At 36.4% G+C, this 26687-nt stretch overlaps 2 protein-coding genes and 1 long non-coding RNA gene across 7 annotated transcripts in view; 2 read left to right on the top strand and 1 right to left on the bottom strand.

Annotated features, from left to right (window-relative positions):
- The window catches only part of COPS5 (COP9 signalosome subunit 5), a 12910-nt gene extending 798 nt beyond the window's left edge, over positions 1-12112 (top strand). Inside the window, exons 3-8 of the mRNA XM_035317803.1 lie at positions 2576-2704; positions 3913-3978; positions 5437-5522; positions 7759-7870; positions 8648-8796; positions 11709-12112. Coding sequence (XP_035173694.1) covers positions 2576-2704; positions 3913-3978; positions 5437-5522; positions 7759-7870; positions 8648-8796; positions 11709-11793 — 627 coding nt within the window. The 3' untranslated portion in view covers positions 11794-12112. The remainder of the gene's footprint in view (positions 1-2575; positions 2705-3912; positions 3979-5436; positions 5523-7758; positions 7871-8647; positions 8797-11708) is intronic.
- The window catches only part of LOC118161971, a 19264-nt gene continuing 3453 nt past the window's right edge, over positions 10877-26687 (bottom strand). Inside the window, exons 2-3 of the long non-coding RNA XR_004748240.1 lie at positions 22977-22979; positions 10877-11014 (exon numbers count right to left, since the gene is read on the bottom strand). This is a non-coding gene — a long non-coding RNA (uncharacterized LOC118161971). The remainder of the gene's footprint in view (positions 11015-22976; positions 22980-26687) is intronic.
- The window catches only part of PPP1R42 (protein phosphatase 1 regulatory subunit 42), a 22859-nt gene continuing 16067 nt past the window's right edge, over positions 19896-26687 (top strand). For 2 of the 5 annotated variants that reach the window (XR_004748238.1, XM_035317808.1), the window contains exons 1-4: positions 20303-20988; positions 23228-23394; positions 23766-23904; positions 26002-26118. Coding sequence is in view for 4 of the 5 variants with exons in the window: in XM_035317808.1 (XP_035173699.1) it covers positions 20860-20988; positions 23228-23394; positions 23766-23904; positions 26002-26118 (552 nt within the window). In the remaining variant the exon portion in view is untranslated. Of the gene's footprint in view, positions 19918-19999; positions 20143-20301; positions 20989-23227; positions 23395-23765; positions 23905-26001; positions 26119-26687 lie in introns of those variants that run through there. The other 3 variants (XM_035317805.1, XM_035317804.1, XM_035317807.1) reach the window with 3 other exon arrangements.

Raw genomic sequence — 26687 nt, 5'->3', positions numbered from 1 at the left:
ACAACTTGCGTTACTCCTTCCTCACAACTTGCGTTACTCCTTCCTCATGACTTGTGTTGCTCAGGAGGTGTTTTTGTGGCTGGAGCTGGTGGCTTGTCAGGGGAACAAGAAGGGGGCATGTTTCTAAAATATCTGACATGTCTTCTCTAAAAACAGTATGTGAAATTAATTATAGCTTAGTAATTTTCTCATCAAAATACTTCATTATTTATAGATCAGGAATATGATGCTTGTTCGCACCTTCTTGCTTTCTAAAGTCTCACTGCTTAGCGACTCTGCTGTTTTTCCATAATTGTAAACAAAATACATTTTTGGAGGAAAAAGCCACTGCAGGAATAAATAACTTTCAGCAGGGCCTAATTATCCAGATTTATAATTCAGAAATTTGGGTAACTAATTCGAAGTCTGTCCCCTCTTCCTCACCTCGTACTCCTAGGCATGTCAGGTTAAGCCTGAGTATGCCGTAAAAAATTTCACAGGCAGAAGGGTGACAGAAATACAAACAAGCTCTGTGGCAGATCTAGAAACCAGCATGCTGGTATATCAGGGTACCTCCTGCTCTGCTTCTTCCAGTACAGGGCAATCTTACACCATGAATAAGCACTGAAATCCCTCTTAACTGTCCATGCTCAAATAGTTTGAGGCCTAGTTTATCCTTTGATTTTCCTTTAATCCCAGAAGTATTATAAACCAGCTAAAACGAGAGGGCCTTTACCAAGTCGCTGGAGATAACAGAGCAAGTACTTGGGTCATTTTGGAGAGTTGTACTTATATTCACAGCTTTATATCTAGTTAAAGATATTTAAATAAATGTGAATTAAGCTGAATCATAATGTCAGAAAAAAGTAAACAATACAAAAGAAAGTATATTCTAGGGCTTTTGTCTTGGAGGGGTAGGAAAGTTATTTGTCATCCCTGTTTATGAGAAAATTTCAAAATACTTAAACTGGTTAATTTTATCTGGAAACTATAAACGTCATGATTTTAACATTGCAGACAAGTATGGAATAAGAAAAGGTGTTTTTATCTAAAGATGTGTCTTTATACTATCCAGTTCTTAGGTAGAAATAATGGGTTTCAATTTAATAAGTATATAGCATAATATGAGTATGTCTATATACAATTACTTCATTAGATTTTGAAAACAGTCCAGCTTTATATGGGAGCACCCGTATGATAGGAAACATTTTTTCTAGTTGTTGGTATTGTGGAGTTTCATGTATAGTTTCACTATTTTGAAATTGAACTTGTGTGGAAATACAGTAATTCAGCTTTACTGGTGCTCTGACAGAGTTTGCATGCTGACTGTTCACATTTGATTTTGGCAAGCAGTTGTGCCTGGAATAACTTTTTTTAGTAGATTGCAAGTTGATAATATCCCCCTGAATAGGTACTTTACAGAAGCCAATGTTCCAGTTATTTGCTTCTCTATCGGCAGGATCTGATATAGCCATGGTTTAAAAAAAAAAGCGTTAGTTGGCTTTGAAAAATAATATATGTGCTTTAGTGTGCTGTTGTTCTTTTTGACTCTCTTAAATTAGAGTTGTAAGAAAATATAAATATTATTCACCAGTTCAAAAACAAAATAAACATTCATTTCAGTAGGTAGTTTGTATGTTCTGCCTCATCCCGACGTACTTAGTACTTGGCAAGATCAAGCAGCTGATATATTGAAACATAAAACGCTCAGTTAAAAACTGGCATGTAGGGTAGTCAGACTAAAATCATTCAATTCAATAACGAACAGCCAATAAGCAAATCCTGATGAATTACAATAAACTTAGGTGCAGTGGGTGTTCGTTCTCCTTGATGAACCATGGTGTTTTGTTGTTGTTGTTGCTTGTTGCTTGCTTGCTTGCTTGCTTTTTTGTTTTGTTTTGTTGTTTTTTTTTTTTTTTTCTTTTGGGGGGGGGGGGGCGGGGTGGGAGCGTAATTTAAGAGTTATCCAGCAGTATTACTTAGAAACTTCTACTGTGAGGTTTTTCTGCTTCTAAAAATCTCAAAAAATCACCTTTTGGCTTTCACAGCGTACTGTGGCAATGAATTCTGTCATTTCAGGTGGTCAAAAATATGCATCTTTTTAAGTTGCTATTTTTCAAACCTGCCAATGATCTCATTATATGCCTCTGAGACTAACTCTGTACTAAATAGTGAACATTTATTCTCTGTGAACTTACTATACATTATATGAGATTATATATACTTGCATCATATTGACCCTAAAAAAATGTCCACGCTGACAAGGCTTTGTTTACTTATCTCAGCATGTGGAGTCTCCTCTGTATTTCAGCTCTCAGTGAAGTTGTTAGTGGGTCCTTGGAGCTGAAATTCTTTGTTTTGTGGTAGTATATAACAGCATACAGTAGCTGTAACAGCAAATACTACATAATGTATGGTTTCTAGAAAATAATTCAGCAAAATAAGCTGTATATTTATTATTAAGTTAGCACAGCAGACTCTTGTGTACATTCGTTATTGCCACTGCGTTGTCGTATGCTGGCAGGCCCAGCAGAGGGCAGCCGACACTTGAAAGATGGATATTAACACTGGATTTGTTTTCCTTCCCTGCTGCTAGGTTGGTCGTCTAGAAAATGCAATTGGCTGGTATCACAGTCACCCTGGCTACGGCTGCTGGCTCTCTGGGATCGATGTCAGTACTCAGATGCTTAATCAGCAATTCCAAGAACCCTTTGTAGCAGTGGTTGTAAGTACTGTCTGATAGTTGATTAAACTGCAAAGCAAATTACACTGAGAGGGGAATAACTTTAGGGTTTTTGTCTATGAACAGTCTAGTAGTGTGTGTTGTGTGTGATGGAAGTGTTAGATCCAACACTTAAATCAGTTTCAACCCTTCTGCTTTGTTGGCCAGATGCTGGTCAGACCAGTAGTCCTGTTCATTGAGGCTGTTTTCACTGCACTGTTCCAGATGTTGTAGTTATGCACAACTCTATATGCTACCCTAAACTTGAGGATGGTACTTCTGCAGCAATTCATTGAGTAATCCATATTCAAGCTCCTACAATATAACAAAAATCTGGTTTTGTTCTCTTAGTTGCCTTTTCCGTAGGAGTGGAGGAAAGCATGTTTACAGAGTCCTGTTACTTTGAAGCTAAAATGCCTTTTAGATTAAATGAATGGCATAGTATAAGGTAGAAGATTCTAGGAAGTCTTTGTAGAAAAAATCTGAAGAAATTCTTCAGGCCCTTCAGTTCTTCCAGGCATCAGATCACATTTTAAATGGAAGTAAACCTTACAAGTATGACTTGTACAACTGCTGCTTCTGAAGGCAATAAGGGGAAAAAAGACTGAAGTTAGTGAGAAAGAAAAGATATAACTCTGATGGTAGAATTACATTACACAAGGATAGATCCCCCCTGAGAAGTATTTCCAGCATATGAGTTCCTCTATGTTATGACATCATTTCACAGATACAGAACATTTCCCTTGGGACCTGCTTTTTCTTTTTTTTCTTTTCTTTTTCATTCTTTTTTTTTTTTTAATTACTTCTAAGTTACAGCAGAGTATTAATAAATGTGTTATCAAGGAGGCTCCTTTGTTAGTCTTTTTTTTTTCTTCCACCAAAATACAGTAGGTTTCACAATGTTCTTTCTTAGCTCTAGCGGTTATAATATTAAAAGGTTGATTTTTACTATGGTTTGTTGCTTGCTCTAAGTGGGATTTCTTTAAAGTATTTGGGAAAGAGAGGAAATGAGTTTGAAAAAATGGCCCATAGCCATTGATACTCTCTCTGTTTAGAATCTCACACCAATGGATGCCAACTGGAAAAAGTACTGCTAATGACTAAACTAAACCAATTTGCACTAATTATGCTTCTGAAATGCAATTACTATTAATTTATGCCTGCAATAATTCATAAAGTGTTACATAACAAGCATGGCTTATATTTTACAGATTGATCCAACAAGAACAATATCTGCAGGAAAAGTGAATCTTGGTGCATTTAGGACATATCCTAAGGTAAATACTTAAAATAATCTAGTGCGTGATCAATAAACTGTCTTTAAATAAGTAATTGATTGTTTGTAAAGATTAGTGGTTTGTTCATCTAACAGTTCGATTTACTTTGCTGTGCTATATATCATTGTTCATTCTAGAAGACATGCTGATATGCTGGTTATTGGGTGCCTTTGGATATTGATTACCTTTAGAAAGATTGACTTCTATTATGTTGTTCATAGATTTTTGGCAGTCTTAAATCAAATAGACTGTCTAGATAAGAAAGCTGTCCTAAAATTACATATGTCAATAAAGAAGTTTTATAATGGATATCATTCTAGGTGACATTCATTAAAGTATTTGTTAATATTTTTCTATAATTTTTAGGCCTAAAACATGCTACTAAAATTTTGATATTATGTGTTGTAATTTGCTTTTCATTTTAGAAAAATACCATTTGAAACTTTCTACTTAAATCTTTTAAATATTATGAATCTCCACAAAATAATGTACAAAAGAGGTTAATTAACATGGAAAAGTTGGGCTAAAAAATAAGAAATCACGTAAATATTGGAGATCTAGATCTCCAAATGCAGTCTTTTGTCGATACTTCTGACTCATATAATTGTGCTATTTTACTTCAGTCTAATAAAATTCAGCTGTATCGTTCAAACTTCCAGTTATCGTTGGCTTATCAAGAACATTAGTCTGTCATTCAGTAAAACTGTAATTAACAAAATGTTTAGGAGAGGTTCCCAGTTGCATTCAAGCATTAGTTTTGTTGATAAATATACAAAAGATCTCCTTAGATATGTGATTCAGAAGAGTATTCGTCTTAGTCGGCAAAAACGTTTCATAAATGCATTGAGTATTTGCACAGAGAAGAATCCTGTGCCTGAAAACCAAATCCTATTTAGAAAATGCACATTTTGTATTTGCACGAATGGTATTCATAAATGCATGAAGGGTATTTGTTAGGAAACTTTCTGTGAGCGGTTCCTGCCTAATCAGTAGCTGTGAGGGGCACCATCTGTACTAAGTAAGTAACTGAAGTTTTAGGTATACCTAGGGCATGTTCAAGGGATGTTTTTTCCCTCTTCTCATACCTTATATCTTCTTTCCAAGGAGGATTGAAATCACATCCAAGAAAGATAGAGAAGTCTCATCTTAGAAACTCTTCATTTCTCTGATCTAAGAAATGATCTAATCATAACATGCCACATAACTGTCACAAAAGCTGAACTATGACCACCAGATTGCTTCCAACGTGCTTTTCAATAGACCTGCAAATACAGTAACTTCTAGTAAAGCCAAATGTACACCCAAATTTCAGGCTACCAGGGGAAATTTCATTTACCTTAGGAAAGTATCTTCCTTTGCATAAACGAGAACTTTGTGAAGTGCTTTCAAAGAGCTTAGTCATTTTGAGAAGTCCCAATCTTACTATGTCGTCTTTGCCCTTTCTTTGTTTAATTTTAGGGGTATAAGCCTCCGGATGAAGGTCCCTCTGAATATCAAACTATTCCACTTAATAAAATAGAAGACTTTGGTGTACATTGTAAACAGTAAGTAACATAAAAATTACTAACTTCTCTTTTTTATTATTTATTTAGCTTAGTGATTCATTATGGAGAGCTGCATTTCTTGGAGTGTTTCAAATCTTGAAGTTCTTTGTTGCTTTAGCAGTGTTGGTTTTGTGGAAGAGTGTAACTGTCATTTATCAGAAGATGCTTAAAAGGAGAAGTGTTTTAAAGGTGAAGTTACGTTTAACTTGGTTAAAAGCTTTAGCAGCTGGTTCTTGAACATTTTTAAGTGGTGGTGCTTTCTTAGGGCAAGGAGGAAAGGGTCAGATGTAGATATAGCAATAGGGCTAGGTAGACGTGTCTTGCTTCTCTTCTGAACAGTGGCAACTGCAGTGCATCTCTTAATCCTACAGTTACATGGCTGCAGTTTTTCCATCATGTTTCTGGTAGTATTGGAAGGTGGCTGCTTCGCGGATAACATCAGCAGCAGGAAGCACTGCTGCTTCGTCTCTCCTGCTAGCTTAGTTTCCATGAAAAGGCAGTTTAATTTTAACCGTTCTTCTATCCCCAGCTGTGTGTTCCTTACTCCATACGTACATTTACATACTTGACAAGGCGCTTGTTTTGCCAGGTCAGTCTCCTGATCTGATCCAACTTGTGACACACACACATTCTTGCTGGTTAAGCTCTGGTAGGGTGGAAAACAGAGGCAGATGGTGATTGTGAAGTGTTTGGGAAGAACAGACAGGGAACGCTGGGACCGCTGCTTCCAGTAACAGAGCCTGGTTTCGTTTGTGTTCAGATGTTTGACAAGCCGTACAGCTTAAGCAACTGGGTATGGAAAACTTAAAGATCTCATTGACACCAGCATGTCTTGGAGGCTGTTGCCTATTTTTTTTTTAATGGTTTTGGTGCATGGGTATCTGTTCTTCAGTGCATTTATAGTTCATGTAGAGCTTGACCCTGAAGAGATGAACTTAAATAAGAAATGATTTTCTTATATAATTTGAGAAAGATACAGAACAGTAGCAATACAGAAATCTTTGTTGAACTGTACTGTTTCTGTCATTTCAGAGTAGTCATTGTAAATCTGGCATTGCCCATAAATCCACACCTCTATGTATGAGAGGAAGCTTATGTTTTATCCTTTCCTTATTAGAGGTGCTTTAACAAATAATTTGTTTGTTGATTTTATTTATTTATTTATTTAAGTTGGCAGTGTTTGTTGGGAAGCTGAGTTCTCTTTGAGGTGTCTTGCAACCTAGATGATGCTGGGATTCTGTAAAAGCTATTTTTTAAAGCCATTCTGTTTGGAATGCCAGTGACTACTGATCACTTTGTAGTAACAGTCTGGATAATATTAATCAAACTTCTCTCCCTTAGTTGATACTTAATGTCCAGTGTGAAACTGCTTCCATTCAGTCTTTTTTAAGTTCATTACTTGATTTCTCACATGAATTGGATTTCTTACTTTGAATCTGGCACGCATTTCTTTAAACCAACTGACTTCATTTTTCTTAGCATATGTGAAATAAGGCTATCTGTCACATAACGATAGTCTATTTAAGACTTTCTATCACAGAAATATTAAAGCATGGTGTGTTGGTAGATTGTAAAGCATTGTTGTTGCAGATGCAATCTCATACAGAAATGCCAAGCAAAGTAACTTTCCAGAGAAATGAAAATATAATAGGTCTGTTACTACCCCTCTGAATTTCCTAATCAAAATAAAATCTAACATATAGTTTTCATGTTGCTGTAATTCGCTTACACAAATGATTTTGCATAATTCGGCTTTGTATCTGCTTTGTCATTTCTTGTGAATTCTGTAGCATCAGTAAGCCCTGACATTCAGAATAAACGTGATAAGATTATTTGTCTGTTAGTAACATGTATTGTTATCAAATGGAATTAGAGGTGAGATACATGAAATCAGTCATCTACTGAAAAAAATTAACGTACTGAAGATCCCAAGCATGGGACATCATTGCATTGTACAAAAAGTTGTTAGGAAATTAATAAAAACACCTGCAGTCTCCTAAATAGAACACAGCGTATGCATGGGGATAATGTAAACCTGCATTAAAGCTCTAAGTGAAATACTTACAGAATATCTTGTAGAGTTAGAATTGGAACTGGTGGTAACTTATTGTTTAGTGCTCTGAATTTCTGCAGATACTTGCCACTGATAAGGACTTTTTCAGAGGGATGTCATTTGGGTGTCAGAACCAAACAAGATACATGGAAGCTTATTTTGTGTGCATGTTTGTTTTCAAAGGTATTATGCTTTAGAAGTCTCTTACTTTAAATCATCTTTGGATCGTAAATTGCTTGAGCTTTTGTGGAACAAGTACTGGGTGAACACTCTCAGTTCTTCAAGTTTGCTTACTGTAAGTACCATAGTCTGTTATTTTGTGCATACGTTTAGTTAGTGCTGAAAGCCAGACCCTGTACTGTAAATCGATTAATGGGACGCTGATAGGTCATACAGATTCCACATTAAGGTTCTGTTTGTCACATTTAAGCAATAAAGGAAGGTTTCCTTAATCATAAATATTTAAATTTTCCTTATATTTGTTCTTCAAAAGGTGGGAATAACTTATGTGTAATTTAACTGAGTTCTGTATAAATTTAGATTTTGTCTTGTTTAAGACAAACTGTTTACCTTTAACCTTACATCACGTGACAGCATTGTACCGAATAGCACACCTTAAAATAATGCCCGTGAATAAGTAAATACTTCTTTTATGGCTGTTTTTTTTAATGCCTAATAGATGGAACTGTTAAAATGAGGTGGCAAGATAAAAACCAAAGGTAGATCTTCAGTGGAACAGTGCAGCATCAAAACCTTCCTTCTGCAAAAGCCAATTTGAAAACATTTCTCTGAGCCAAAATCGGCTGAGTTTTACTTTCACTTTCTTGGTCCCGTTACTTAGGGAGTGGGTGAAAGGTGGGTGCCAATTTCAGTCTGAGTATTTCTCAGCTGTTCAGCTCCTGCTCTCTCAACCACCACTCACGAACGCTCGTGTTCTGTAGTACTGAAACTGCAGATACAGGTCAAAATGTGCAGTACTTCAGACTCTTTTCAGGTGTCGTTGATTTTTGTATATAAGTGTTTGAATTTATAGCTTAGAATTCAATATGTTTATTGCTCTCTTTCTCCTAAGAATGCTGACTACACCACTGGCCAGGTCTTTGATTTGTCTGAAAAACTAGAACAGTCAGAAGCTCAGCTTGGCCGGGGCAGTTTTATGCTGGGTTTAGAAACTCACGATAAGAAATCAGAAGACAAACTTGCTAAAGCAACAAGAGACAGGTAAGATAATGAATGAATTACCTGTAAAAAAAGGTGTTATTTTGTTTTAAACTTTTATAACCAAGACTTTAACAGTAACCTACCAATTAAATTGTAACCTAAAAGATTATGGATAAGAATGATTACATTCTAGATAAAAATGAGATACTCCAAATAAGACCAGTTATTTTTGAAGGTTTAAGAAAATACTTGTATAATACTTCTGTTTAAAAATCAAGAACTTCATTTTTTTTCTTAATTCTGAATACATCTTTTTTTTCCCACAGATGGGGAAGGATGGCTTTTTTGGTTTGCTTTTTGTGTTTTTCTTTTTTTTAAGAAGCTAGTTACAGAAATTGCAGCCTTTACATTTCACTACCTTGCCTGACAGCAAATACTATTACCAGCTTTTAATTGTCTGTTAACGAAATTACGATCATGGGGTACAGAGCATTATTTCGAAGAAATCGTAGTGTTTTCCCTTAGTGTTCCTTACATGCTTGTTTGTAATTCTCTCTCTTGTTTGTTTGTTTGTTTTGTTGTTTTGAAGTATAAAAGTGAACATAAATGGCGTCTCACAAATACATCTCTCTCCAAACGAACAGTCAAGTGATACATGTGCTTAGAATATATAGTGTTATAGTCACCATTTTTACTGAGTAAAATCTTCTTAACAAGGAGTAGTAATATCCAACAGAATTCATACAGTATCTTGGGCTGTTAACAATGTATTTGGTGCATTTTAAACTCCAAAAAACAAAAAGTACCTGCTAATATAATCTCTGGGCCATCTATGGAGAATACAGGCATACATAAGACTCACCTGCATGCTCCTTAAAAAATGTTCAGAGTGAGATATGACTCGGTTTAATAAGGAATAGCTCTATAGAATCACTTGGAACATACAGCAAAAATAGAATAAAATCTGGGATGTTCCAATTTTCAGATTTGTAGGTTTCTGGTGCTCTTTCTCATCTTTTTATCTGGAATAATTTTATTTTCATTGGTTTTTGTTTGTTTGTTTGTTTTCCTTCCTGTTGGCAGTATGTGTCACAGTACAAACTTTACTAAGGAACAAATTCTGATTTTTGAGGTACCAAATGAGTAATAAGTTTAATAGTGGGTGGAAAAAAAAGGGGGAAAAAAAAGGAAGCCTTGTGTAAAGAGACTGATTTTTAAATAAATGACTTTGGGCAGGTCTAGGAAGATCTTGCTCAGTACAACTCAGCTGAACGCAGACTTTGCCTTAAAGAGTAGGAGTCTGAAACACTGCTGTTGGTCAAGGGTTTTTTTCACCGTAGGCAGTGGGGGGAACGCACACAAATGTAATATGGTCATTACTAAGTAGAAGAGATGCTCTTGTGCCAGTGTGTTCTGTGTCCTTGTTATGGAAAGTTACAAGCTCTAACAAACACTGGGTGGGTTGTTTTTTTGTTTTGTTTTGGCTTTGTAGAAGCTAATACCCTTTTAGACAACTTCACTTGCAGAGCACCCTTGCAATGAAGTTAAGGCTGTTGCTAATTCATTTTAAGTGATACTTTCCAGTTCCTGCTGTGAAACAGTTACAAGAGCAACACTTTAAAGATACTAGAAGGAGGGGGTTGCTGACCTGTTTTGCCTTTGATTTTCATGTATATGGTGACCCAAAAGATTGACAGCATTCTATTTTCAAATTTTAAGAAATTAAAAAGTATTTTTGCATCACCCAATCATTACTGTTTCTTGCAGCATTTGCAGACGTTTTTCTTTCCTGTTTTTCTTCTTAGTTTATAAATTGTAAGACTAGAAAAGATTGCTGTTTTCTTTCTTCTGTGGTGCTTTCCTGTGTAACATAGGCTACCGTAGTTCCCAGAATTAATTATAACACTTTTAAAGATGCACATTTTTCTTCAACTAATAATCATTCCTTGAAGAGATGAAGTCATCTGTCCTAAGAAAAGAGAAGACAGCGAGTTGTATCCAGGGGAGGGGCACCAGAACAATTGATTCATTGACACCTAAATTACTGTGAGGGTAAATAAGGTTGCAAAGTTTGCTAAAAACTGAATAAATATGTTGATTGGGTGTACTTGTTTTAGTGGAAAAGATTGTAAGACATTAGCATAAAGCTACTTACGCTTGGCTATATGAAATGTACCATTTCTGTGCATACACGTTACTGAGAGCAGTTTTATAAGAGTACATATTCATTGGCCAAACTGTGCTCCAAACTGGCCTCCTTTGCCTAGAATTGCTTGATCTATAATCTGGAGAAGTTTGTCCTTACTCTTCATGTCTTTGGGGATGATATATCTTTTGTATTGGCCTATTCTGTTTTGAGATATTTTTGTTAGTTTGACAGTACATTCCCCTAAGCCAGGCATAGAATGAAACTTGAATCAGGAGGTATCTTCTCAGCTGTGGCTTTTCATGTGGTGTTTTTTATTTTTTGAAAAACATACGTATTACACGTTTTTACCTGATGAGGTCTATAAACTCTTCCTTGAATGTTCCCTGTAAAACAGTTCCCCCGAGGAGCTCTGGTTACTGTGTGCTACTGGCCTGAGCTTGGGCAAAGGAGATCAGGTAGAGAACAAGGAGAGCCTTCAGGTATTGATAGAAGCTGGTAGCTCTCATCCCCTAGGATTTTGGGGGAATTTTCTGTTCAGATGACCACAGCTCTCATTTTCTATTGTTAATGTAAGATGTCCTAAACTACTAGACAGAGAAGTTTTCTGGGGTTGGTCTTTGTGTATCTAGAGCTGGTCAGTTGGCTTTTCAAAGCTATTGGCAACAATGGCTAAATTGCTGTGTGTGACTTTTCCTTTCTGGGCAGTTGGGAAGATTCATGGGGTTATGGGCACCCTGAACTTCCAAAACAGCTGAATATCTTCAAATAAAATGACAGTTGAGTTCGGTGTTTAGCCAACATTGAATTTATGCTTGTTTTTCAGCTGCAAGACCACCATAGAAGCTATACATGGATTGATGTCTCAGGTTATTAAGGATAAACTTTTTAATCAAATTAATATAGCTTGAAGTGCATCGCCAGCTGATATGCATCTCCAAAGCAGAAAAAGTCATGGTTTCTTTCACTTGGACTTGTTCAATTTGGGAAACAGAGCCGGAGTGGAAAATTATTCATTTAATTTGTAGTACTTTAATATTTCCCACCTGTCTGACCAGTTTTCAGGAACAAAATGTTCTGAAATGTAGCTTAACTTTTTGTTCGTTATCATAAAACACAACCAGTTTGGAGAATTGTTCCAAAATTAAAATAAATGTGACTTTTACTGGATTTTGCTCTTAGGTATTTATCTCCATTATCCAACTGCAATAAAACAATTTAAAAAATGAAGGAGTGTTTGGGGGATTGAATTGTTTGGCAAACATTAATCTCTTTTTCTTATTGTTCCATAGAAAAGTTCTGTCCTCTTAGATTAAATGGGTAACCTATGCCTTATAAGAAGTTTGCATCTCAGATTTTCATTTCCATATTTAATTTTAAGAATTGAAATCCCATTTGATGATCTTTTAACAAGTTACTAAATTTAATGGAGCCATTTTAACAAGTTACTAAATTTAATGGAGCCATTCCTGGTTTAGTTTTACTGGCCCAGCCAGAAATGGTTTCTTCTCACCCTGAAGAAACCATTTGTGCATGATACAAAAATATTTTACTCATAGCTTCAGTTATGATGAACATTTTATATTTCTAAGTAGTCAAATTACAAACAGGCAGTGAAATTATGAAACTAACAAGAAGTTTACATAGTGCTGTTTTTCTCCTGCTTGCCATCTATTGCTTGTCCTAGTCACTTGCTGCCTGCAAAGGACCAAGATGAAAAATTAGTATCTCTGAAATATGAGTTAGCTTAATTTAGGGCCGCAGATACTAAAATGCATTAATCATAATTGTTGCCTTACAACATGGCGCCGCTGCAGGGCTGATCTAAGTTTGTTTTGGAGGTTTTTCGTACTGCATTTCAATAATTCAAGATGTTTGGATTTCTTTTAAGTTTTTATCCTTAATCCTGAGTTTCCTGGGTTTTTTGGAATGTTTACTTTGGGGATAATTTATAACATGCTTTATACAATATGCCATTATGCTTTATACCTTCAGTAACTAATATTCCTTTTCAACCTTAACTATGCCTTGATGTGGGTCTTGTTTTTGTTTTGGTCTGGAAATTTTAATAGCTATTACTCATTTGGGGCTTTTCATTCAAATGGATTCCAGTGTATTTGAAGCTAAGATGCAAGTTACACAATGGAAACATCATTCAGCAGGGAAATGCAGATACCCTGAAGCAGAAATTCATCAAGAGTTTTAAAGCAGCAGCATCTAACAGTTTAGAAAAAATACATCTCATCAGAGCTAGTCAAGCTCAGATAATTATCAGATGTGCAGTTTGATACAAGGACGATTTTATGTTTCTTCCAGCACGGCAGGGGTGGCGGGGAGGCAGGAGAAGAATGCTTTGGTGTTTTGATATTCAAGGTTATTAATTCTTCTGGGAATGGCAAGAACAGCCTTCTATACAAGCAAGCGTAATGCAAAAGCCCACAGTAGTACCTTTTAAGTTCAAGGAAGACGCAGCAATGTACCTAGCCAGTAATTTTCCCTACTGTCTCTCTTTCATAGGTGTTTTTGAGACTAAATTGTAGTATACAGCCATTGTCCCACTCAGTATGTGAATACTTCATAAAGTATGCTGCTTTTGTGAGATAAATACCTATTTGGAAATATAACCTGGGTTACCACCTTGTAGGATTCTCTTTGCATAACACGGTCCAAAAGTTTGGGATATATCTAGTGTCTGGAATATAAAATAGTAGCTTAATCTCATTTTCGCCTACTAAGTACATGTAAACTGTCCTCATTTACAATAGCCACAAGCTGAAATTTAACACACATAGGCTTATAATTAATGTTTTTAGTCACAGTTGGCTTTAAAATACCAAGTTGTCTTATTCACTATAGCAATATTATTTCCCTTAAATGCTGATGTAAATAAAGTTGCCTCTTAAGTTAGTTGTGTTGTTACTTGCTGAGCATACAGTGTTATAACAGAATTTACAATTAGCCATGAGTTTGGCTATACCTGTGGTCTGTATAGGACCCTTTTTGCAGTGTGGAGGAATTCCCTTATCTTTGAACAACCAATGTTAATGCTAGCAATATTCCGAACTCTGCCTTTTACTAAGATCAGAATTCTGTTTATTGAAAGTGGCTACCACAAATGAGTAATAAATATGTCCACACATACAGGGATCCTAAACAATGGAGAATCATGCAGGCATAGAAAGTATACCGTAATTCTAACAAGAAGCTTGGGGACTTAGGAAAAAAAAAAATCGGGAATAAAGGTGTTCTTGAGAATGATACATGTTGCATATCAACTCTATACAAATATGTAAATTAATTCTTCCACGCTTGCTCCCACTTCTTCGTTTCTGAGCAACATCACAATTTATTAAGTAGTCCTGTACCTTACATTCACGCTAGGCCAGAAGAACTGTTCCTTGAGCAAGGGACTCATTTTCTTTCCCTTCAGTGGTAGTTTATGCACGCCATCTCAGGTTAAATAGAAGGAGCCCTTTTAATCCTCCTATTTAACAGATGAAGTGTAATTTTTTTGCACTTGTGTCTTTGTAAACTTTGTGTCTGGTTTTGGACATCCTGTTTTTACCTCAACCTGCCTTGTCCTTCATAAAATTTCAGTGAGGCAGACTGTTCCTGCAGATGTAGTAATAGCCTTTGAAGTTTTAATGTTGCCGTGAGCTTGGGCACTGGATCACTCTTGCACGGCAGCAGTACATTGCTGCAAGGCACGCAGTGTTTCTATAGGACTTCTCAATTTAGCGTGAACTGTAATGCCAGTTCTGTTGCAATTTGCTCACACAAGTTTGTAGAAAAGTATTTTTTGTTTTATTTTCCCTTTGTTAGTGTAACCAGCTTACTAGACAGCACCAAGGTAATAGGACCAGTTTGGGTTCTGAGGGTTGCTTGGAGTTCTTATGGTACTGTATATGTGGACATTTATAGCTTCAATTATTTTAAACAAAACACGATTGTTATAAAAAATGAAAAAAATACGTAAAGCTAATTGCTGATGTTACTATTTTATTAGGTTAAAAATACAGTAAATATACTTAGGCATTAATCACCCCATTTATTTTCTCCGCTTTGGTAAATTTTTGTGTTGGGGGGTGTAGTGATTTTTTTGGTGATCTTTATTTCAGGTCAGTGCTTTAAAATAAGGTAGGCGTGTTACTTTCTGTTTGATAAGTATATCATTTATTTTCTCTATTTTTATTGCTGTGCCCCAAATAGTCCAAATCAGAAATGGATTCTCACTATGCTGCTAACATAGTATGTTAATATACAGTATTTAAAGCATTTATTGAAATCCTAACATACAAGATTTTGTAAAACTAGGTTAAGATAAAACGATAAAAGCAAATACTTTCAAGAATCCAGAAGTAGGCAAAATTTCAATACTAAAGAGTTGAGCTAGCATTGTTATAAGGGTGCAAGTCCCTAAGAGGTGAAAATTACTAAAATATGTAGTGATAATATATAAGATTAATTGCATGCATGTAGGATTTTTTTTCAGCCTGTGTCAAGTCTTAAAGAGCAGACATCAGAGAGCCTCCAGTTAGCTGAAGGATTTTTCTGGAGTTAAAAACAATTATGCTAAACCTTTAAGGAATTAATGAAGTAACTTGTTCCTCAGGGTGTATTTTTTATGAGCTGTAGTTTTACTTTTCAGAGCCTAGGAATAATATCCATAAGGAAATATGTAATTTAGGAACATTAATTTTGACCTTCAGATGAAACTTCTAACGTATGAAATATTCGCTGTGACGTTTGGTTTGTTTTTAATTATGAAAAATTGCTTCATACAGGGCTTTCTGAAAACTACAGTATTCTGGGAAGTAGCATGGTCCACTGGATAGGTCATAGGACTCCATCTCAGGAGAATTGGGTTTTCTTCCTGACTTCTCACAAACCAGGATTGCATAAACTTTCGCAAAGCGTTTTTGCCAGAGCAAGTGTCTGTTTTCCTCTCTGTGAAATAATGAGACTGATCTTAAAAATGCAGATGAAAAAGGATATGCAAGTATTATCATTTTATGTACTAAAGGTCATCTCTACGTCTCCAGTTTGTCAGGTATTAACCACCTCAACTAGCAAGTCTCAAAAATACCGTTAGCAAGGAATGTTTATTCTATTTTGCATAGTTTGTCTGTTTAGATAGGAAGTGCTTAAGCCCTTTGAGGGGATTATAAATACATTGTTTTAGGAACTCTTAATTTTCAGCTGAAACATGCATTCAACTCCTATGCAATTTGTCCATCATTTCCTGTGTGAATTTCTCTGTTTGCTTTAGACACAATTACCTTAGGGCTTGTGCATAACTGCAGTGGCATTACTTTATTAAAAACTGAAATTAATTTATGTGCCTGCATCTAATGGCATGCAATCTTTAGTAATTACAACCATCTGAACTTTTTTCTCCAGCTGAAGGCAAGTTGCATTCACTTACACATCACTGGAGGTTAGAATGAAGCTTGTATTTTTAATCTGTTCCTAAGGAAGATATTGCCAGTCTGAGTCCCACAAAACTGAAGATATAACTGGAGAAATGCGGATCTGCAGATATTCCCTCAACTTAAGTGAGATTTGTGCATTTTGTGTTGTGATACAAACTCCAGCTAGCTCCTCATACTTGTTTTTTGTGGAACATCTACCTTTTCCTTTTAAAAAAATCTTATGACAATTAGGTAAAAATCTCAAAGCGGCCAAAATGGTTTAACACAAATATTTATATAAAAGCTGGGGACAAGTAACATGTAGATAACAACTTACATCTCCTTAAGAACAAAGAAGAATGCCTGTGTGAATACTCACATTCACTCGCTACACAGTGTTTGACAAAATAATGCTGAGATACCAGTACATCTTCTGACTGTTTCTGAATATTAGCAGCATAGAGTAAGTTTTAGTTTCTCTTCCTAGTCCATCTATCAAACTTCCTAACAATATTTGGAAATCTGTTACCTTCTACATCTCTGTCTGGTGCTAGTCAGCACAATTAATGTCTATTCTTTCTATGGTGGAAAACTAAAAGGGCATTTTCATTTATTTTGCTCATCTTTGGAAGCTGAATCTTGCACTTCCCAAATCAATATTGTAGTCTCTGCTGGAGGTAAGATACAATGTGTATAAAGACACATTATAAACATCATAAAGATGCTTATAACAAAGATAGGTTTTTAACAACTTCATTTTTACTTCCAGGCTATACCATATATTTTAATGCTGGTGCTGGACCTGTTTTAATTTTATTTTAGTTGTATTTGCAGAAATCATTTTAGAAACTTTTCTAACAGCAGGTACCTTAAAGATCACCCAGTTACAAAGTCCCTGCCATGGGCAGGGACACCTCCCACCAGACCAAGTTGCCCAAAGCCGATTGCAGCCTTGCCATGAACACCTCCAGGGATGGGGCATTCACAGCTTCTCTGGGCAACCCATGCCAGAGCCTTACCACCCTCATAGTGAAGAATTTCCTCCTAACATCTCATCTAAGCCTCCCCTCTTTCAGTTTAAAGCCCTTATCAAAAAGCCCTGTGTCAGGGGGTGTCTTATCACTACACCCCCTGACACAGAGTCCCTCCCCAGCTTTCCTGTAAGCCCCCTGTAGGTACTGGAAGGCTGGTGTAAGATCTTCCCAGAGCCTTCTCTTCTCCAGGCTGAGCAACCCCAACTCCCTCAGCCTGTCTTCCTGGGATAAGTCACTTTTTGTCACTTCAGAAATTTTCTCTCTTAGCTTAGGTTTTGCTTAGGCTTGCATAGTTCTGTTGATATCAGCAGTCAGTACGAGCAAAATTGTCATCCAATCCCAAACATAAATTAGATCCCAAAAAAATGAATAAAATCAAGTAATGACAACTACCCAATGAAGATCGTGTAACCACCACTGGAAGGATGGTAAGAAGAAGGCACTGCAGGGAAAGAGCTCAAAACTAGTGCTTCTCAAACTTGTCCAGCCCAGGGAATTGGGTTGGGTTTATCCAAAGAAGACTTAAGGTGTTTTATGTCCATAGAAATAAATTTTGGTTCAATGTTCCAATCTAGAATTGTGAGAATTATAGCTATCTATGATTTTGTACAGGTATTTCCAAAAGCTGTTTTGAAGACAAGGACTTCTTGTACTCAGCCAAATTACTGCCATACTGGAGAGTACACAGATGAGTGTTTAATACTCCATGCCACTAGATGAGAATCCTATTTCAAATCCTAATGAATAAATATTCTCTCTGAAACTTCTCATAGCTTTTACTGCATTTAAATCAAATTACTAACAGACAGCCCTAGACACCTGCAGAATCTACAGCTATCAGGGAGACCAGAATAAGTCCAAAATTAACTTTCATAATATTAAAATACTTTTTAACAGATACATTTCCCAGAACAAGCAGCTCCAGGACACGCTCAGTTTGGATTCCACTGCTGAAATAAGGGCATCTTATGATCTTTTGTATCCTCTGAAAGAAAGATATAGGAAATTCCAGGTTGGAAGGACAGGATTCTTTATACCTTTACTGCATTTCTAACAAAGGTTGAAGTAAAACACACTTGCTCTTTACAACATTCTGTATTTTTCCCATAAGAGAAATAAAGTCCTAGTCTTGGTTGCATTGGAAGCAATAGATTTTGCCACTGACTTCGACTGATGCACTTTTATGTTCCAACCCAACAGCTGCACAACATGTATACATTTTTTTGACTTACAGTGAGTTATTCATATGCTTAATTCATAAAATCACTGACCGGTTAAGATTGGAAGGGACCTCTGGAGGCCATCTGGCCCAACGCCCCTGCTCAGCAGGGCCACCTAAAGCTGCCTGTCCGGGACCATGACCAAATGGCTTTTGGAGATCTCCAAGGAGGGAGACTCCACAACCTCTGTGGGCAACCTGTGCCAGTGCTCTGTCACCCACACAGTGAAGAAATGTTTTCTGATGTTCAGAAGGGACCTCCCGTGTTCCAGTGTGTGCCCCCTGCCTCTTGTCCTGGCACTGGGCTCCACTGAACAGGGGAAGGATCCCCTCCCTCCACATGCTGGCAACACTAACACAGCCCAGAATACCCTTAGCCTTCTTTGCAGCAAGGGCACATCGCTGCTGGCTCACGTTCAGCTTGGTGCCCACCAGGACACCCAAGGCCTTTTGTGCAAAGGCCCTGCACGTGCTGATGCCTGAACTTGACGCTTCTTGTTGAACTTCACGCGGTTCCTGTTGAGGTTGCCATGGATGGCAGTACAGCCTTCTGGTGCATCGCGTACCAGATTTTGTGTCATCAGCAAGTAACTAATTCATTAAAATAGACACCAAAAAAGTTGGTACATTTAAAAAAAAAAAAAAAAGTTTCCTCATGGGAAAAGCATATTTAATATTACCCAACCTTTTTCTAATAAAATGATTATGTAAAGTATGGTATTCACTCACTCTATTTAATTTACACATGGGGGGAAACAAACCCCTCAACTTTAGCCTTGTTGCCAGGAATTTGTGCTCACAAGAAGCAGCTGACATACAGCAAGAAGGGGCAACACCAGATGGAAAAGCTGCAGCTAACCAAAATCGAAGTGCCCATGGCATTAATAAAATACTAGCGAGGCAATGAGCTCTTTGCAGCGATACTACTCAACATCCATTTATTTTAACATGTTTCAGAGCTTCCTCTCCTTCTCCTCTTGACAATCTCCTGGCCACTGGCCTCCTCTACCCCCAGGGACCCCACTGACAGAACCAGCACCCAGCCCGCCCCTGGGGGCCTACGAGGGGCCGGGCAGCCACAGCACCCTGCCCCCGGCACCTCCCTCAGCCCCCAGCGCCCACAGCCGTTACGCAAACGGCGTCGACGCCCCGGCGGCTGCGCAACCGCGCTCCCCGCCCTCCGCCCGCCTTCGCACCGCTGATTGGCTGGTGAGGGAGGGCGGCGGGAGCGGCCCCCCCCCGCCCTACGTTGTTGGCGTTGCGTTGCCGTGGCAACCGCCGGGGGCTACGTGATGCCTGCCCAGCCCGAGTCCTCACAGAGCCCCCGTCCCCGCTGCTGCTGGGAGGAGGTCTACGAAAAGCCTCCGGAAGGTATTTCCGTGCTAAAAAAAAACAAGTGCACTTCCCAGTTAAGCCAGATTATGTCCTTTCTGTTCTCTCCACCTTTATATAAAAAATACAAGTATTTTTTTTAGCGCGTGGAGCGGGGGGGACTGGTGAGCTTTAGCCTTGCTTAGGGAGGAAGGAAGTTTGTTCTGGCTTTACGGTTTTAATCTTCGCTTTTCCTCAGTTTCTCAGAAATGTAATCTTGATAAGGTCGTTTCTCTGTGCCTTGGCTTATGTAGCTGCATGAGATGAGTGTTTGGGTGCTTTTTGCTTGCTCCTCAGTTTTGATAGCACCGATGGGGGGGCTGTATCACTGGCTAAAAATAATAATAAATAATAATAATAATAATAAAGCAGCCAGTTCGTACTGCCTGGTCAAGTTCCCTTCCTTGTGGTGTTTTCATCCCCAGACTTTATACAGCCAGCTCAAAAACGTCCTGCCTTCTTTCCCCCGCAAAAAACGCCACCCCTCCAAGTTGTCATAGCCCTGTAAAACCTGCCATAAGCAGCTTTTTTATCTAGTTATCAGCTCACCAGCTGCCATTAATTAGTTATGTATGAGAATTACTTCCCTGGATCACTGTGTTCAGGTTTCCATATGAAAAAGACAAAGAATAAGGTACAACATTGAAACAACGAATATCACAATAATGCATTTAAATGCTATTGAATACGCTAAAAGTTTGAAAAAAATACATCAATAAAGGCAAGGTTTTTATAAGCAGCAAACACTACACATAGATGTGTCATGGTAAGCAAAAAGAGTTGGTTGGGATACGTCACATTTGAAGGATACACATCAGCTTTGAGACCTGGAGTGCAAGTAGTGTAACAGTTTGTGTTTGCTTTAAAGGCATTTTATGAAGCTACTTGGAAGAGTACATGAGATATTAAAAGAGGTAGAGCAGTTTGGCCTGTTACAGAATTATGGTTCGACTAACGACGGACCTAATTGCTAAAAACATCAGTCACAAGAATCGCAAAGAAGAGGACTTCGGACAGTACCTGCGAAAAATGACTCATCTGAATTTATCAGATAAAAATATAGATGCAATTGTAAGATTTATTTCTCTTTATTCCTTTTAACCTGTCTATTCAAATGTTTTGTTGTTACTCTTCTGATGAGTTGCTTGTAGTTGTGAAGACTAGCAAGCAAAGTTTATATTTTACAGCAGTTACGTGTTTTTTTTTAACATTTATATTTATTTGTAGTTAAGCCTATTTGTGTGAAAACATGCTTAAAGCACTATACACTGCTTAAAGGGATGTTATTTTGTAGGAAAGTGCTTGTACCTGAAAGTGTATAAATAGATTTTAAACGCAGATGCATTTGAAATATGTAAACAACCTTTTAGCAGTAAATTTTCATATAAAACATCAAAGCAAGTGACTGTAACTCCAACGGTCTTATTATTCATTAATAATAAATTATTTCTTGAGCTGATGCTCTTTTATTTCTCTTGCAAATATCTTGTTGAAATATTTTACCTACCAGAAGCTGTAGAAATATATTCAACTATGTGGTAGACAAGAAAGATATTATCAGTGCATTATTTTTTGCCGTTCATTAAAAAAAAAAAAAAAAAAAAAAAAAAAAAAAAAAAAAAAAAAAAAAAACAGAAAATCCATGTAAGCAATGATACAAGAAAGAGAGGTGAACTGAAGTGTTGAAGTGAAGCGCTATTGCAGTAATTCACAGAGCTATTATTGAAATTTGCAGCTCTAAAAATGTAAACGATTTGCTATTTTGATTATTTTATACAGTTGTTACATTGTAAAGGGCCTTTCAGGAAATCACCAGTATAGAAATAATAACTGCTTACTTACCTCTTTAGCCACTGAACACAGCCAGGCTGTTGCCACTGAATCAGTAGGTGCAGGACTTTGAAGGCAGTGTTCTAGCCATACTGAAAACTAGCTGTAGTGCTTTTGGAAACCTTAGGTATGAGCTTAACAATAAATAAATAATAAAAAATAAATAAAAAAGATTATCAGCAACACTTTATTTTTTCATTTAAAGATTTGTATTTATTGATGGTTACATTTATAAAAAATATAGAGTGTGAAATAAAGGGAGATGTAAAGAAATAGTGATTTTGCAGATCAGATTTTTTCTTTAAGGATGTAATAATGGTATTACATACAATTAAGTGCAATGTTTATTTTCTCTAATGCCGTATTTTTTCCATTCTTGGTAATTTTACAAAGAGTTATTAATTTGCAGCAAAATATTTTCAATCTGTCTGTGGTTTATTCCTGAGATTTCAGGGGAAGTCTGAAAAAGGAAAGGAGAGTTCAGGAACAGGATATAAACAAAGTGAGATTAACGGATTTGGACTGGTGTAATGGCTTTTTCAAATCAGAAGTTAAAATCTACATTTTTAATTGCTCCCTGGAGTTTATTCAATTACAAATAATCCATGAGCTTTTTATTTTCAAAGACTAAGCCTGCAAACTTAACCCAGTCCTCCTTCTGAGCTTAACACTGTGAAATTTATAAGGCTTTGTTAAGTCCCGCGTTAATTCGAATCCCCTCAAGACACCGAGCACGTTTTGAAATTGCTGAACCCCAAATAACTGAATTGTTGTGTGTAATGGTTTTCTGTTTAAAAGACAAAAGTGTGATTTCAGTCAAGAATATTAGATACCTTTTTCCATGGGAACCAACCCATGCAAGCAAATGGTTTTATTCAGCTCACTTTTTGGCATAGTGAGTTGTTAATTTGATCAGTCCATTTGATTAGTACTAGTTCATCAGATGCCATAGAAAAGTTTTAGAGAAACCCTTATAGAAACATGCTATTGTTTGGTTATTTAAGAAGGATACTTAGAAAGAAACTTGACATTTGAGTAAAATCTTAGAATGAAAAATATTAAAATACATTGATCTGAAAGTTCTTGTAGGAATCATTATTCCTTTGCCAAGAGCTGGTTTTTGTTATGTCCCTGAGGTTTGATGGAAACAACTCCACTAACAACTGGGCTTTTCTGAAATCTTTCAGGTGAAGGCAGGGAAGGGAATAAAGTCACAGAATGTGATCTACCTGCTGGTCCTCAGCTCAGTTTCTGTACAGCAGAACAGTAATGACAGATTTCTGTCATAAATCTATGCCAGAGATTATTATTGACCCTAACTCATTCTTTCTAGGAAAAATATCATTTAAAGTGTTTGTTAAAGATGAAAATGTAGAAATAATGCAGCAGAACTTAAACAAAAATAATCAACAGCTTCCAGAAGCAGGTAGTGAATACACTTTTTATAACATTTATTTGTTTATTTATTTATTTATTTCAGGGTGACATCTCTTTGTGTAGAAATCTTAGAGTTCTGTATTTATACGATAACCGAATCAGTCAAATCCAGAACTTGGACTTTGCTTCAAATATAACACACCTTTACCTTCAAAACAATCATATTTCATGTATAGAAAATCTCTCATCACTGAAAAACCTTGAAAAACTGTAAGTTGAAAATGATGTATTTACTGGTAAAAGGATAATTATTACACTAAGAAATTCAAAAATGATGTAGCATTTAATATCCATTCAGTTTTTATTTGAAATGTGAAATTTAACAATTTATTTTTCAATGAAGTGTTTATGATATAATGAGTGAAGTAATAACATATCTTAACATACTTACTGACAGTTTTCCTTTTTTTTTCTGATATTTAGTAATAATAGAATCAATACATAAAATTTCTAAAACAGACTTTGACCTGTCAGCTGTATGATATACTTGCATGTTGTGCTCATTTTTTAAGTATTTTGAAGCCTTGTGTTCACTTTTATATTCAAAGGATATTAAATCTATGTTGGGATCTATTTTTCAGGTATTTGGGGGGTAACTACATCACTGTAGTAGAGGGCTTGGATAAATTAGAAGAGATAAGGGAGCTACATATTGAAAGTCAACATCTTCCTCTTGGCGAAAAGCTTCTCTTTGATCCAAGATCTCTTAGGTCCTTGGCAGTAAGTACATTTTGAGATTTTCAATGGGCTGTTAATCAATAGGTAGTGTTTTTAGGAGAAATAATTAGGACTTGGTCATTGCGTGTATTCTTTTTCTGCTAATTGATAGCAGCCTTAAAAATTCTACCAAGGGACTCCTATCCCAGTTGTAATATGAGCAGGGAGTCCAGCAGATTCTAACAACTTCATTTTTTTTTTCTATGAAGGATAAAAATAGGAATAAACAGAAAGAGGAAATAAGGAAGGGGGTAGGAATTTATCAGAATCAGTTATTTTAATCTATTTAGTTTGCAATTAATTAGCTTGTTGATGCTTCTCTGGTTTGATTGCCACATTAGTTTATTCACTGCCTTTCGCATTTCTCTAGAGAATGAAATGGCAAAAAAGGGTGCAAACAGCTTTGAGGAGGGATATTGAGAGCAACACAACGAGAAGCATTCAGTTCTAGTTCTGTTAATCTGTATTTAGTTTTGTATTTTCTATCTTGTACTACACCAGTATTTCAGGAAAATCAGCTTTAGTCAGCATGCTAATTGCTCAGCAAACATCAAATGTATTGTTGAAGTGTTTTGTTTTGTTTTGAATAGTAGACTTTATTTACTAATTTTTGTAGTTTTATACTCCAAGAAAAAATCATCTTGCTGCATCTCCCAGTGCAGTCAGAGCTTGATGATCTGTTTTGTGAAGATGAACAAAGAATACTCACTGAGAAGTGAATTCTTTTCATGTGTATATCATAAACATTTTACCTAGCTCTAATTCATGCTGGTTTGAAAAGAATTAATCCAAGACATGTATTGCTATTTTCCTTTAAGAGAAATGGGCCATTCCTGTGAAAGCACTTTTATTTTGCTCCCTCTGTTCTGGAGAGATGATGAAAGGAGAGAGATTATACAGCTGCAATTTTCCCAGCATGATAGCTCATACACTTCAGTGTTTTGCAGCATCCTGGCATAGACACACTAGCATTTTGTTCTTCCTAGCTTTTATTTAAGTTTGGGGGAGGGAAAGGGGTAGTTTTTTGTTTTGTTTTGAGAAACACTTTTCATCCTTGACCATGTAACACCTTTTTAAAAGCTATATGTGAAAACATTCTATTTTTACCCTGTAGGTGCTAGGTGTTTTGTCCCTTTTTAAGACATCACTTCTTACTTCATCCTCTTCTGTTTTGGGCCAAAAACACGGTTCTCAGTGTACTATGAGCAAATGTTTTGCTGATGACATTATCCCAAATCATTTCTCTGAGGAACTTGTCACACTGTGTATATCAGGATGGTACTGGTAATTTTTGTCTGAGAGGCAGATCTTGTTCATAGCTCAGATTTTAGAAGAGGGTTACATTTCCGGATATATACTGCTGAAATAGACATTTTCTAACCAATGGTAAGTACATATCTGGTATAATTCTAAACTCACTGGATTAGGTGCTCTTTTTCATCTTCAAGAGATACAAGCTTCTTGTTGCTTTTATGTGAAACTACATTAAGTATTTCCTGAGATAAATACCTGAAACACATTTACCTCTTATCTAGAATGTAAAGATCTCTGCAACTGTTGCCTGTTAGGAAAAGCAAAGTGCATTATTTGACTCACTAGTGTTCCAAAGAAGGGGCAAGGAATAGAGAGATGTATACAGGGAAGTTGGCAGTATCAAGCCTGAAAGAGTAACAGGATAGTCCAGCTGTTAATGAGACTACATGTGTATCAGATATGGCTTTGAGCTCTAGGTGGTTCAGATGTAACCATGGAAAAAACAGTCAATTTCTGTGTATGTTACCTACTTCAAACATAAAGTTAGTAATGCTTGCAGAACTCTGGAAAATATTTGAATGTGTTTAGGAAAAATAAAAAATAAAAATCTGCATTTGCTAAGAATTCCTGAAGTAGTAGAGAAATAATCTTACTTTGGGTTGACTTCAAAATCAAAATGAACAGCACTTTAGGACTAGATGCAAAGCTAACAGAAAACAATGTGTATGAGGTAGTTGCATTTGTGTGTTTCTGCTTCATATGCTTGCTTGTTGAGACAATGTTCTGTAAAAATTTACAACTGAGTCATGCATGGCATGAAAAAAATTTCTGCCTTTTTTCCTCCAGAAATCCTTGTCTGTGTTGAATATCAGCAATAACAACATTGATGAATTAGAAGAGCTGGCAGTTCTGGAAAATCTTTCTTATCTTCGAGCAGCTGACAATCAACTTCAACATATGAAGGTATTAAAATACAATAAAGTACAATATTTGTACTATTTAGTATGGATGATTAAAACAATAGTCAAACTCATCTTTATCACAATATAGATGAGTAAAAATAAAGTTTACTTCTACAGTTACTGAACCTTTGACTTGCCAAGCATGCTTTTCTCATCCAAATATCTCATTGAGATTAAAAATAGAGAACCATTTATCTAGGATTTTTTTTTTTTTTTTTAACTAGAGCATTATTAATGTCTTGTATTTCAAGCTGTGTCTCTGGCTGGTGGTTGTGACTGAATTCATATAGAAGTACAATTCATGTAGGCTTATGCTAGATAATTAAAACCATATTGAATGTGTTGGCTACATCAAAATAACGGAAAGCTTTTTAAAATAGGTAGTCTTTCAAAAAGGACTCCTCTCAAAAACGAGTCTATTCAAAAGAAAGCTTAGTACAGTGCCTTTAATTGTTTCTTCCTTCTTTAAGTACAAGAGACTTCAGTTGTGATGATCTTAAAGAGGATTGTCATAGCAAAACAAGTGATTGTTACTAAGAATGAGGTTGCTAGTTTAAAGACATCATTTTC

Source organism: Oxyura jamaicensis, chromosome 2, assembly GCF_011077185.1.
Source record: "Oxyura jamaicensis isolate SHBP4307 breed ruddy duck chromosome 2, BPBGC_Ojam_1.0, whole genome shotgun sequence".
NCBI classification, from domain to species: domain Eukaryota; kingdom Metazoa; phylum Chordata; class Aves; order Anseriformes; family Anatidae; genus Oxyura; species Oxyura jamaicensis.
This window is presented reverse-complemented; position numbering and strand designations above follow the sequence as displayed.